Source organism: Limulus polyphemus, unplaced genomic scaffold (assembly GCF_000517525.1).
Source record: "Limulus polyphemus unplaced genomic scaffold, Limulus_polyphemus-2.1.2 Scaffold1970, whole genome shotgun sequence".
Taxonomy (NCBI): Eukaryota; Metazoa; Arthropoda; class Merostomata; order Xiphosura; family Limulidae; genus Limulus; species Limulus polyphemus.
In genome coordinates, this window is record NW_013667580.1 from 45,701 (window position 1) to 59,908 (window position 14,208).

General features: G+C 35.4%; 1 protein-coding gene across 3 annotated transcripts in view; it reads left to right on the forward strand.

Moving 5' to 3' along the window:
* LOC106465520 (protein neuralized-like) overlaps positions 1–14,208 on the forward strand; it is a 61,863-nt gene that overhangs the window by 42,954 nt on the left and 4,701 nt on the right. For all 3 annotated transcript variants that reach the window (XM_013925746.2, XM_022393433.1, XM_022393432.1), the window contains exons 2-5: positions 8,802–9,311; positions 12,047–12,242; positions 12,545–12,834; positions 13,221–13,340. In XM_013925746.2, coding sequence (XP_013781200.1) covers positions 8,802–9,311; positions 12,047–12,242; positions 12,545–12,834; positions 13,221–13,340 — 1,116 coding nt within the window. The remainder of the gene's footprint in view (positions 1–8,801; positions 9,312–12,046; positions 12,243–12,544; positions 12,835–13,220; positions 13,341–14,208) is intronic.

A 14,208-nucleotide genomic window follows, 5' to 3' on the forward strand; every position in this document is an offset into this window, starting at 1 on the left:
ACCTAATGTCCAGCAAAGCTGTAACCGTAGCGATATGTCTGCAAAACGTGACTACCTAATGTCCAGCAAAGCTGTAACCGTAGCGATATGTCTGCAAAATGTGACTACCTGATGTCCAGTAAAGCTGTAACTGTAGCAGTACATCTACAAAACATGGTTACCTAATATATCCGCAAAGTTCCCCGGTGGGATAGCGGTAAGTCTTTGGATTTACAGCGCAAAAATCAGGGTTCGATTCCCCTCGGTGGGCACAGCAGATAGCCCGATGTATCTTTGCTATAACAAATGACACGCACACACATCCGCGAAGCTATAACCGTAACTGGTTACCTGAATTTAATCTATGAGATAACAACCTTACGTTCTTGATATCATACTTTTAATTGAGCTCAGAATATTAATTATTACAGATCAATTTCGTGTGTCATTGTTAACCCATCAACTGTAGTTGACATCATATGATGCAAGCATTTTACGCGCAACATTTTGAATGGCCCGCCGCAAAATTCGCGAATCTTTGCGCATGGGGTGGTACGCCAACTTACACAAGCCGCAAACGAAGGGGTTAAAGGGGAAGAGTACTATGAACTTAACTCTGTAACTTTACGTATATAGGGTGATATAAAACGTACCCACCGCCACGATTTCTACATGTGAGATGTATACCGTTGATATCATGACGTCACGAAAGATTCACCTCTATAAAACGTTCTTACATAGTTAAAAATATGCCAACCACTTATTGTTACCAAAGAGAAAGAGGCAGTTGGTAACACAAACATAACTTAGGAAAAAATCGTAATAAGAATCAGACTTAGAAATATTATAGTGGAACTCGACTTTTGTGTCATCCCGTATACTGAAGGAGCCTAGCATAGCCAGGTAATTAGGGAGCTCGACTCGCAATCTGAGGGTCGCGGGTTCGAATGCCTGTCCCACCAAATATGCTCGCCCTTTCAGCCGTGGGGGCGATATAACGTGACGGTCTATCCCACTATTCGTTAGTAAAAGAGTAGCGCAAGATTTGGCGGTGGGTTGCGACGGCTAGTGCAGATAGCCTTCGTGTAGCTTTGCGTGAAATTTAAAGCAAACCGTATACTGACCAAGGTGACGTGTCAGTGTAAATAACTTCGGGAAAACTTTTGATTTTTTCCTTCGGACCCATCAAATTTTCGCTTGTTTTATGTATTTATGTCGTTAAAAATAAATTCAAAGAAACTTTAACAAGAGGAACTTCTCAAATTTACTCTTACAGATACATGGTCTCCCAATCAGGCATTTGATTCGAACACTGACTTTACTGGCTTAGTTTTAGCTGTACGTATACATTTCTTTGTAGGTGTATAATCATGTTGGAGCCATATCATCATACATTAAGAGAGATTCGTATGTTTGAGGTATTCAAAAATCTCTCTCCATCCACTTTGGAAAACGTTTTTTCATGTCTCGAGACCTCAAGAAAAGGACGTCTTGACGCTAGCGCGACTCTCTTTTGATTAGCGCACTTCCGAAATACATCACGCTGATTGGATTATATAAAATTTACGCTTGTTCAAATTCACACCACTGTACGCATGCTTCAGGATGTTTTTCCTCAAACCATGTTAATTCTAAATTTATCGATTTGTTTTTGTGCTGTTTACTAACGGCTACAATTACATCATGTTGGCCAATTTATAATTTTGTCTCTTACAACATTCGTGTAAACAACTAAACAAAACAATCTGATGAAATCATTTATTTTCATAATCAAAAATACTTGGGGGAGGTGGCAGTAATTACTGGGATTGACTGCAATGTTGATGGTATTTTGCTTGATTTTTTTCGTGTGACTTATTACGGATCCTGGAACCAACACTCATGAACCCATGAGTAATTTGGTGCATGAATACTTAAGAAAAAAATGCGTTTTAAAAACCGACAGAGTCCAAATCTTTTGGCAATTCTGGGGTTTAGAGAAGATTCAGAGTTGCAGAAGAAATCGTTAAATACAATAAATGACATTGTGGTTAGTAATTTTCTTACGGATATTCGTGCGCACAGCTACATAAGAGCGATCTGTGTTAGTCGTTCCAAAGTATGAGCCGATAGACTAAAGGGAAAGCAGACAGTCAACTATACCCACCGCCAACTGTTAGGCTACTCCAATCGAATAATGGGATTTCACAGTCACTCTTATAATGAATTCATAGTGCGGTTCGCGATTTTGCGCCAATGTAACGCGAACCATGGTTTATCTGATTCACAGTCCGGTACGTTAACCGGTAAGCCACTCCTGGCCCATCAAGGCGTGTTGGCTTAAGTATAATGACCAATAAACGTAACTTTATCAATATTATACGCTGCTGTTAAACAACAAACATTCGAGGGGGGGGGGGTAAACATTCGAGACACAAAATGGGCTGAAAATGTAAGCTTGAAAATCTACGAACGTAATAACTAAGCCATAAAACAAATATTTTGAGTGTCGTATTTTCTGTTAAAAAAAAAGTGTGAACTGTTTGTGAAGTGTAAGCCTTATCAGTTTAGTCTTTGAAATTGAAGTTGTTGTTTTTTCCTCACATACATACACACATACACCAAGAGTTCCCACTTCTAATTAGGGCAGCGCCGTGTGTTGAAAATGTTTTGGATGATTGTTGTTGCGTGTATTCTTCTTGACTTTGAATTGTAGGGATTTTTAAACCAGAAAATTTAGGATACTTGCATTTGAAACTTATTAAAGTATTCATTTATTGGCATTAAATGTAGGGGTCTGTTGATTTACTCGTGATACGTCGACATGGTGTAAATGTTGTTTCCGTCTGAAGATACCTGCCAGTGACGCTATGGGTTGGGCGTAGCCAACTGGTTATCGTGCCGGACTGTAGATACGAAGGTCCATGGCTCACATCCTGTCGCTGCAGAAAAAATTTCGCTCCACAATGAGAAGCCATGTATGCGTTATAAGAGTGACGATCACATCCTATTATTCGATTAGAGTAGCCCAAGAGTTTGCGGTGGGTGCTTTTATACTGATATCCTAAACAAACAAGTAAACACTGACAGTGTCTTTGTTCGAGACTTTATTTCCTTGTTATTTGCTTAGCTGGTGTTGATTGTCGTTGTGAACCCCTTTATATTCTATACAAACTGCTGTTCACTGGTGGTTTGTCGTTGCGAACCCCTTTATGTTGCATACAAATACAAACTGCTATTCACTGGTGTTGATTGTCGTTGTGAGCCCACTTTATGGTCACTTGTTTTAACTACTCGCACCACTATACAGTAGTGTGTTGTCTGTCAGTCAGTAGACACTAAAGTGACGTCAGTAAAACGTGCACATGCTATGAATCACGAGATTGATTATACACTCTGTAGGCTACAACATAGCATGACATATGGATTTGAAAAGCAAGAAATGGATTTATTTCTCTTAATTTTGGTTTTGTATACTCTCGAAACAGAACACTTTCGGAGACCCTGCGGAAGTACATCTAGTATTGTATATCTACTGAAGTGTTTCTAATCTTTACCGCGTGTACACACCTTTAATTGAAGCTTGGAGTTATAGCCCATTGAAGTGTTTCTAAACTTTTCCGCGTGCAAACGCATGTGACTGAAACGCGGAACCTCAGCCCATTATCAATAATAAAAAAACAACAAAAACTTCTGATTCTTTACATTGATACAAATATATCTTAGGTCGTGTAAATCTTCTGATATAAATAAATTGTTATACGAACAACAGTTAGTACACGTTTATATATTCCATTAATTAACACAATAATTCAGTACAGCAAATAAAATCGTCGGGCGGTATTGGTCAGTACGTTACATAATATAGTGGTATATAATAATTAACTTTCTAATCAGCACAGTTTGACAAATTCAACTGATTAATTATTGCTCCAAATTCCATTTGAATGATTATACAAAAAACATACAACGTATGAGTATTCTTTGTTGAGAGTTAAGTCACATTCGGAACTCAATCTGTGTCTTACTGTAACAGTTTTTTTTTTCTTCTCCTTCTTTCTTTAGCATGTAAACGTTTTCCGCTTTTCAGATAAACTAGTCTTGAACAGCGAGATGATTTTAGCTAGATTGATGGTGGTCTTGGTTGTTTCCAAACGTTATTATTTATTCATTTTTTGATAAAATAACACTCACTTTTGAACCAGTTAAATTCATCAGTATTTATGTGATTTTGTTAACTATATGTCCACATAGTGTATAGAAACTATAGATCATACATCCAAGGCTTAAGTGGAACATGTAAACAGAAAATAGTCAATAAAACTATAGTATATACATGCACCCAAGTCTTAGAATATGTATGTAAAACTGTAGCATATACAAACACTTATGTCTTAACACGTTAACTGCTGCGAAACTTAGCATCATCTATGACAAGTGCAGATGAAAGATTTAGTGCAATATCGTTGTGTTTCAATTTAAACAACAGAAATAATAACGTATCTAAAACATGTAATCTTACTTTTTTGTACTTATGACGCACGTGTGCGTCTTCAGCAGTATACATGTTAAGTAGAATATGTAAACAAATGATAGTCAGTCAAGCTGTAGTATATACATACACCCAAGTCTTAGAATATGTAAACAAAACTTAGTCAGTAAAACTGCATATATTTATATATATATACCCAAATTTAGTTAGAATATGTAAATATGGATAGTAGAACAGTAAATAACCAAGACTAAGCTGATGATTTAAATGGCCCTTTCAGCCGTGGGGCGTTATAATGTAACGGTCAAACCCACTATTCGTTGGTAAAAGAGTAGCCCAAGAGTTGGCGGTGGGTGGTGTTGACTAACTGTCTTCCCTCTAGTCTTTCACTGCTAAATTAGGGACGGTTAGCGCAGATAGCCCTCATGCAGCTCTGCGTGAAATTCAAAACAAACTAAACCTGATGATGTAAAACACGATTGAATTTCTGCCCATTTACTTAAAATATAGTACGTGAATTGTTTTGACAATATTTGTCCACCTCTCCTTTATCTCTGTATATATAAACTTTATAAGGATTATCGAACAAAGAAAATCCAAATATGACTTCTTCTTTTTTTCAAATAGTTCAGTTTACGTTAGTGGTTACGAAACACATAAAATAGGTAATCACTAGACCTTGTTATAACTAGACTGGAAAAGTATTGCATATAAAATTTTGTTCATTATAAAACTTACCCATGCCTTAACATTAGATTACTGCATAACAATTATATTTTTAAAATATTGTTTTGAAGTAAATTCAGATATATTAGAACTAAATGACGCAACTGCTAACCCTAGCGTTATTCTCATTTCAGAAAAAAATAATACTAATAAGGTTCGAAACTTGTTATGTTAACCTGATGTTAAAATTGTGTGGTGCAGTTACTCAAGTCTGTATATAGAGCCGTAGACGTTTCCTTTTATTTAGCCAAGTCACCCGTATTGGCAATTCCTTGAGAAGTATCGTAATATGAATGAGTCCAGATAGACCGGCCAGGTGAGATATGAGACATGAACTTTTAGAAGTCCATTGACTTGTGTCGTGACTGGGACGATAAAAAGTGCAGTACAAAAAGAAAGAAGGGCTTTGTTAATTCAAGAATAGTACGACTTCCCGGAACGGAGCCTTTATCCACCACTCAGAATTTTCTCATTATTTAAGGCTTAATTAAAACGGCATAATATTTCCCTCGTATTTTCCATACTTCCCGAGGTTGTTATTATTTAATGATGAATAATACTGAGAGTACAAGTCAAGGACACATTGTCTCAGGTAGAAGTGCTGGTTTGGCAGTTGATACTGGAAAACAACTACTGAGGATCTTTGCGTGTGTTTGTATGTATATCCGACTATTATTACTTGATACATATTTTTAGCTGTACAAAAAAATGCAGAATGAGTTAAGGCACATAGACAAATAATATAGTTCTCAAAACAAAGTAATAATATGTGTTAGTTTGAAAATAATGGGTTTAAAATCATTTGAACGTGGGACTGATGTTTTAGCAATTTTTTGCTTTACATAAAGTTTTGAAAAATGCGTTTTTTAATGTAGAAACTTCGAACTTGGCCGTCAATAATCCCATTATAGATAAGTCTGAAATTCTCCTATATTGGATTGATAAACTGATTCAAAACGTACAACTAAAAAAGCTAGCAAACATAATTCTCACAGTTCAAACTGTGTTTACGTAGCTTAGCCTATATACCAGACCTAACCGGATATACGGTTAGGAGGAGATATTTGTATTATGTCTACTCCAACGTTTTGTATAACGTTTAGTGCCACAGCGTTCATAGTACGTCAATGCTATTCGTTTGTAAATGCTAGTGGATACACGAAACCATCCGGATACATTAAACCATTATTGTTTTCAAAAGTTTCAGAATAAGCTTATCTTTCCCATGAACTCTTGTTGTATTGAAGTAACACAATATGTGTAGGTAATACCATTCATAGCCAGGATTGTTGTGGAATGCAATACGGAATATTGTTACGTTGTTCTTTCTAGCGTTATGGGCTCATTAAACTAACTTTATGTTGATAAAACAACAGAAGATGATCATTTTACAGCTTTAAATACTAAGCCTTAAATAGCTCCACCTTTAGATAAATAAAAAATAATTATCTAACCTCATAACGTTGTTATATTTCTCGCATGATTTACTCTTCTTGCTGGTATTTTAGCTTCCGTAAATTTTTTTTTTTACTTTTTGTTTAGTTAATGAGTGTAATTTCCTTTATGAAATCGATTACTTAAGAAATTGTACTGTACGTTCTAATTCGAGATTATATGGATGTAACTTGTATGGTATGACTAGAATATGCGTGATAGTCCTATTTGTTAGGTTATAGTTCGTAGGACCGGAAGTTACAGCTGTCCTCATCTGAATTATTTTACCATGTGACGAAGACAGCGTATTTTTTAATCAGAAAAAAAAAGGTGGCATCACCATAATTACTTCCTGGGTCATTTCCCATGAAAAAATGTATAAAAAAAGTATGGATTACGAAAAGTGCTGCTTAGCCAATGTTGTTCCAAACGTTTTTTATGTCGGGATAAGTAAATGAGATTTCCTCTAGCAAGTCTGTTGTATGATGGGTCACACGTGCCCCAGATGTGGCAACGTCCCGGCTGTGAGTTTCAGCTGCTGCTGTTTAGTGTACTGGATTAGTTTTATTCTTTATTGTTTCTCGTACGATGTTTTTGTCCACTTCCCTAACGATGAAATTTGGCAAAATATAACGCTCTTGTGTCTGTTTTTTAATAAAAGCATATGTGGGATCGTAGTTACATCCAATGGGAATGTAATTCTATGTGTATATGTGAACATCTTTAATCTGAAGTTTGATAGATTTTAACGAAATGTTATTTCAAATTCTTGTGGGTTAATTGTTTCAGTTGAGTAAAAACAAAAGTGAGTATTACTGAAAAACTGATTTATTTATGTGAAATTTAAAAAAAAAATTATAGTAATATTCAAGCAAACCCTTTGTAGAATTTTTTGAAATGTGTGTATCTTGCTTCTTTTATCAGTAAAGGTCAAGATCATATGAATCAAAGCAAACTTTACCCTCCTGGTTGCCCTCTTTAGTAACGATTTGATTAATTCATGTCCGTTTGTTTGTTCATCAGTGTGCAACGTTAGTTGATCATTTATATATATATAAAAAAAAATCTGAATGATACTAATCATTTTGTTTTTAGTTTAAACCAACACTTGAATAATAGTAGCCACATCTGTTGAATGTAATGAGACAAAATGTAATCATTTAAGTTTGAAAGGCCTATTGAATGATATAACAAAAATTTACTGGGTCGTTTTAGAATTACTTGAAATTCACAAACCAAAGAAGCTATATCATCTAAGGCTTCATGTATGTTAATTTGTTCTTGTACCCAGTGGTGTAACTACAAAAAAGCCCCACCCACCCCTCTATAAAAAGTAATTGTGCCTCCTACATTTATTTCCCTATAATTTAGTTACAATTCTGGCTGACTGATATCATTAACTTGACAGAATAATAAAACTTCCCTTTATTTTAAACAAATTAAAATGTATGTCTCCTCCCTTATAGGCAATTCTTAAGTTTGTCAGACCCTTGGACACACACACACACAATTGCAGGGGCATACTTACACCACTGCTTCTACCAATGGGTTTACAACTGATAATATCACTTATAGCAAGAGTACCCACTGATGAAATAGTGCATCATAATCTTTGCAAGAACTTTTTAACAGTATATTTAATTACATATTCTTATTTTCAGGTTCAATATAAGTTTTGATCTAAGTATATTAACATAGCTTGCTTTGATTGAAAGTTAATATTAAGTTCTGTATCACTTTCATATAAATATATGTTCTCCTAATTATATTGTGTGTGTGAAGCTGGTAATGAAGCATTTGGCAGATATAATACTGTCAGTTGCTGTTCGTGGCAGGCCCTACTGATGAATTAAGGATACCTGTGGTTTATATATCATGTGTATGTGTGTGTGTACATGTTCTAGGAAGTATTAATGGTGGCACAGTCAGTGATATTTTTTCTTTCATCTATTATATCATTTGTGAGTCTTTTTCATTGCTTGTACATCCTGAAGCCTAAATTGGTGTAGATTATGTATAGAAATGTTTAAAATAAAATGTTTTAAAATTATTATTTTAAAATATGAATTCTTGATATACTGTTCCACAACATGAAGCAATTTTTTTTCATTTTATATTTCAGCATTAAACATGCAGTATAATATGTCAAGCAATTTGAATTAAAGAACTGAACTTGTTCTATTTTTTACAGCTTCTTCTTACTCCCGTAGTCCTAGCAACCAAGGGACTAACAACCTACCACCCCTCCTCTTCCACAGTGTACATGGAGAAAATATCAGGGTGTCAAGAGATGGTGCTGTAGCTCGTCGTACTGAGAGTTTTTGTAAAGGTATTGCATTCAGTAGCAGGCCAGTTCAAGTAAATGAGCGTGTTATTTTAAAATTTGCTGAAACTTCCAGTAGTTGGAGTGGAGCACTACGTTTTGGATTTACTGCCAATGACCCCTCAAACTTTCGATCAGCCTTACCCAAGTATGCTTGCCCAGACTTGACTAATAAACCTGGAAATTGGGCAAAGGCCCTTGGTGAACGGTTTGCCAGGAGAGATACAGTTCTAATTTATTTTGTGGATGACAATGGTGATGTCCACTTTTCAATTAATGGGGAGGAAAAAGGAATATTCTTCAGTGGAGTAAACGTGAGCACACCTTTGTGGGCTTTACTAGACGTCTATGGAAACACTGTGGCAATGGAACTTGTGGGTAAGTTCAGTTCTTCTTTAGCTCTGTAAGAACTTCGGTGGGTCCAGAAGGTCTGTAACTGTAGGCACTTCAATGAATTTTACACAATGTGTTCCACATTCTGTCCTTAGTAATTCGAAACAAATTTATAGACAGTATTTCCATTCTCTTTGAATGCTGTGAAGCATACTTGTATCATTATTAAATGGTTCACACTGCCAATCTCTTTAAATTTAGCTAGCAACTTCTCAATAGCACTGTGAATGATATTTTTCTCTCTCATTAAATTTGCCAGAAACCTTTCACTAGGACCAAACTTCTCTGCCACACAGTAGGATTAACTTGACTTTCTCATGCTTTGACAGAGCCATAATCAGTCGCATATCTGAAATTAAGAAAAGCTGCAAATCACCTATGGTTCCAGTCTTTTTGGACACCCTGTATCATGGGAAGCATTTCTGTGCTCATACAGTGTAAAACTGTGAACATTTTAGTCTTTGTTAAAATTTAATTTACTAATAACAGTAACTAATGCACAAAACTTCTAATATAAGTTAATCTTAAGTCTAATTATTGAAAAAATTAATTTTTGTTGATGTTTGACATCTTACAAACTAATAATAGCCAAAATGTAATTAACATACACTATCCTACCAAAAGTCATGGAACACACCTCTGATTGCAGGAAAATGGGTGTGACAACAGAATATGCAAATAGTTTGGCCTATAAAGGTGATCAGCAGTTCACACGGAAGACATTTTGAATTTGTATGCCGAACGTTGAGTACACAGAAAGAGCTAACAGTTTCAGAAGAGAAGGATAGTTGGATGTCATTTGGGGAATATGTCTGTACGTACTATTGCACAAAAATTAAACATTCCCAGGTCAACAATTGGCAATGCACTAAAGAAATGGAAGTCCATAGGTGACAACTAACCCAAGAAACAACTAGGTAGGTGTAAAATACTGACTGACAGGAGCCAACACACCTTGAGAAGGCTGGTTACCTCATCTTACTGTCAGACCATAGAGAATCTGTGTTTGGAGATGCGAGCAGCCACAGGCAATCCTATAAGTGTTTCCACAACACATCAAGAGCTGCATGCCATCAATTTTCATGGAAGAGCTGCAGCCCAGAAGCCATTGATAAAAAAAAATAAATGCACACCGTCGATTGGCACGGGGTAAGGCACACCAAAACTGGACCATGGATCAATGAAAATCAGTCCTGTGGAGAATGCCTAAAGAATGCTCATTACCTGAGTGTGTTGTCCCAACAGTGAAGTTTGGAGGTGGCAGTATAACTGTCTGGGGGTTGCTTCTCGTGGTATGGTCTACATCCACTGGTTGCACTGGATCCATGAATATTGAGTCCTACAGTGATGTTCTGAACAATTCTATGTGTCCTAAATTGTGGCAATTTTATGGTACTACCCCTTACACCTTCCAACATGATAATGCTCCATGTCACAAAGCAAGGATTGTGAACGCATGGTTTAAAGATAATAACATCGGGATATTGTAGTGGCCAGCACAGAGCCCCGACCTCAACCCGATAGAACATCTTTGGGAGGAACTAGAATGCAGAATTAGGGCAAGGCCAAGATGGCCCTCTTCAGTAAAAGAGCTTACTAATGCTTTAAAGGAGGAGTGGAGCACAATACCACCAGTTTTATACCAGATATTAGTAGACAGTCTTCCATGACACATTGAAGCAGTCATTAAGGGCAAAGGTGGACCAATATACTATTAATTTCTTGGAATAAAGAGGTTTTATTCATAACTACCTGTCCCATGACTTTTGGTAGGATAGTGTACATTACCGTGACTCAGTTTTATCACAAAAAACAAAATTATGTGGTCAAACATCAATGTGTTAAACAATTTTTAAATGTCTTTTACTAAAATCAAGATTTTAGAAAGAATGATATACTTGCAAAAAAGAAATGTAAGTAAAACACTGAGATTATAACTTAGTAGCATCGAACTCGTAGCTTTCAAACTGTCATTAGTGATTATTTCACAGATTTCTGAAACAATCTATTTCTAGTATATATTATGCCAGTATTTTGACAACTGGTAAATTATTTTGCACAAGTTAATGAACATTCTGTAGACATCTGAAGGCTTGTAAAAAACTAAAGTATCAGTCCTTACATCTGAAAGCCACAGTCTTTGCTTGTATTATATAATCTTATTGAACTGTAGTTATTTCCTTTTGACTTGCTTGTAAACTGAGTTTCACTTGAAGTCTTCTAAAAGTGACTTACATCACATAACGTGGAAAGAAACTGAGCTTATTATATTAAATTTTTGAAAGAATATGTAAAATAGATTTTAGATTATTTGATAGTTTTGTTAAGTACTCTATTTGCTAATTTATTGAATGTAAAATGAATTGAAAAATAGATACCAGTCCACATTCTATATGCACCTATCTATCATTTAGATATCTACATAAAAACAGGTTTGTTGTTGCTAATATAAGCAAATTTTTGACAGCAAGTTTTCTCATGCAGATACACAATTGAAATCTGCTTGTCTTTTCTACATCAAAAATGTTATTTTGCTGATATTGAACTCACTGATGGTAGACAGTTCCTTTCCATAAAGCTTTGCCATCTCACAGTCTCCAAATGTTGCACCATTAAGTATTTCTACCAATGAAAGCACAAAGTTTAAGAATGAAACTGTTTTGTAAAAATACATTCATGTTAAAGAAATAATAAACTTCCAAACCTCTTTTGATGTATAGATTCAAGACAACATCTTAACAACACCAGGAGGCAACAGAGTACCCCTGATATTGATTCTATCATTCCAGCCCTTTCAGCTATTACTTTGGAAACTTCGGAGCCTGAGCTACCTGTTAGGTTCTACCGAGGCATAACATTTTCACAGTTACAGTTCCACCGCACCAAGGGTTGTAATATAAATCTTTCAAATGACAGGTACAAAATTTTCTCAGTTATTTACTCTTATGCTTGTCATTTTCCTTCAGTAACATATATTCCGTGTTTGTAGATGAAGACAAAAATTTGTGTTTCACAAATAAATAATTTATTACAACCATGGTTTTGCCTGTAAAGGCATCATGATGTATTTGTGAAATGTACAGTAGTCTTGTTTTTCCTCAATTCTATATATATATGTATGTATATATTTGTTTTACATGAATCATTTACATTCCATGATCCATTGCAAAAATCAGAACAATCAGAGATACTAAAAGAAAATTTGAAATGATTTTCAGGATGGTTGCAGAAAGAAATGATAGTCATTATTGTTATGGGTATGTTTTTACCTCTCGTCCACTACGAGCGGGTGAACGACTTGTTATCCAGGTCACTAAAACAGAGCAAATGTATGTTGGGGCTATGGCATTTGGGCTGACTAGCTGTGACCCTGCCACTGTGAATGGAGCTGATCTTCCTGAAGATGCAGACTCCCTTTTAGACAGGCCAGAGTATTGGGTGGTGAAGAAAGATGTTGCTAACTCTCCTCAGCTTGGAGATGAGTTAACATTTCTAATTACTAACAGTGGTATGTTCTGTACTAACTGATTTGAAAACAATTTAAAAGCTAAAAAGAACTAGCAAATTATTGCAAATTGATTAAAGTAAATTAAAAATTAAGCTTGTTGATGTAAGAGTTGAGGAAAAGGCTATCAATTACTTCTTTTGTTTGAAATGTCTTAAGTAATTATTTTCACAACTCTGTGACTAAAGAAATTAATAAAATAACTTAAGTAACTCATCCATGTGTAAAAACATCTGTAAAGTAAAATGTGAAGAATGTCAACTTCTTAAATACCTAACACATTGCTAATTGAACTACTTGTTAACACTTTAGTTTTTAACACTGAAACTTTAGTAGCAGTAATTATTTAAACAAACGAAAGAATTGATAAGTCTGTATTCTCTCACTAGGTGAAGTACAGTTTGTGAAAAACCGGCAACCTCCAACCACTGTGATGCATGTTGACCATACCCTTAATCTGTGGGCTTTCTTTGATCTGTATGGAAACACAACTAGAGTCCGACTTTTAGGTATGATATCCTTTAATAAAAAAATTACATAAATAATTTCTCATCTTCTGATAAATATAATAGGCTTAGCAGGTGTAATAAGCAGACATGTTTTGCCTATACACTCCCTTTGTTTCTTTTCTAGACTACCAGTTACAGGTTGTCCATTGTAATATGTATTATTACCTCCACCATTGAAGGTGACAAAGGTTATGTTTCTCCCCCCATGTATGTGTTTGTCAGCAAGATTTCTCAAAAACGACTGAATGGATTTGGACTAAAGTTAGTATACATTTGTATTATGACCCAACTAAGAAGTGATTAGTTTTTGGATGGTCAGGGTCAAGGTCACAAAAGTCACCATCTGTTAACATGGGAACTGATAAATTTTTCGCACTATTTTTGTTCTATAACTCAGTCAAAAACAATTGGATTTTGATGGAAGTTGGTGGGCATTTGTAGAATATTATTCCTCATAGTTCTACCAAAAATGGTTAGTGTCCGTTGATAACAACAGACACATTTTTGTATTTTTTGAGGAGCAAATGTGATCAACGCTGCGTGGCAGAGGTATGTGCCCCTCTAGTTAAATGTATGTTTATACCACAAACATCTGGTATATCTATATAATATTACAAGTTCAACAGATCTTAGAAGCCCATGAGGCTGAAATGTAAGAGTTCTAAAGCCTTGGTGGAACACAAACTTTATATACTGATAGTGACAAGACAAAGTCTTTGATAGTACCTATGAGAAATAGGCTTAACTTTTACATGAATCCTTAGTTCTCTCAGTTTTGAGAGATAATTACTTGTATGACAAGTTCTTGATTATATACACCTGGAAAAAAGTTAAGCACCCCCAAATATTTTTCAGGATTGCTTATTGA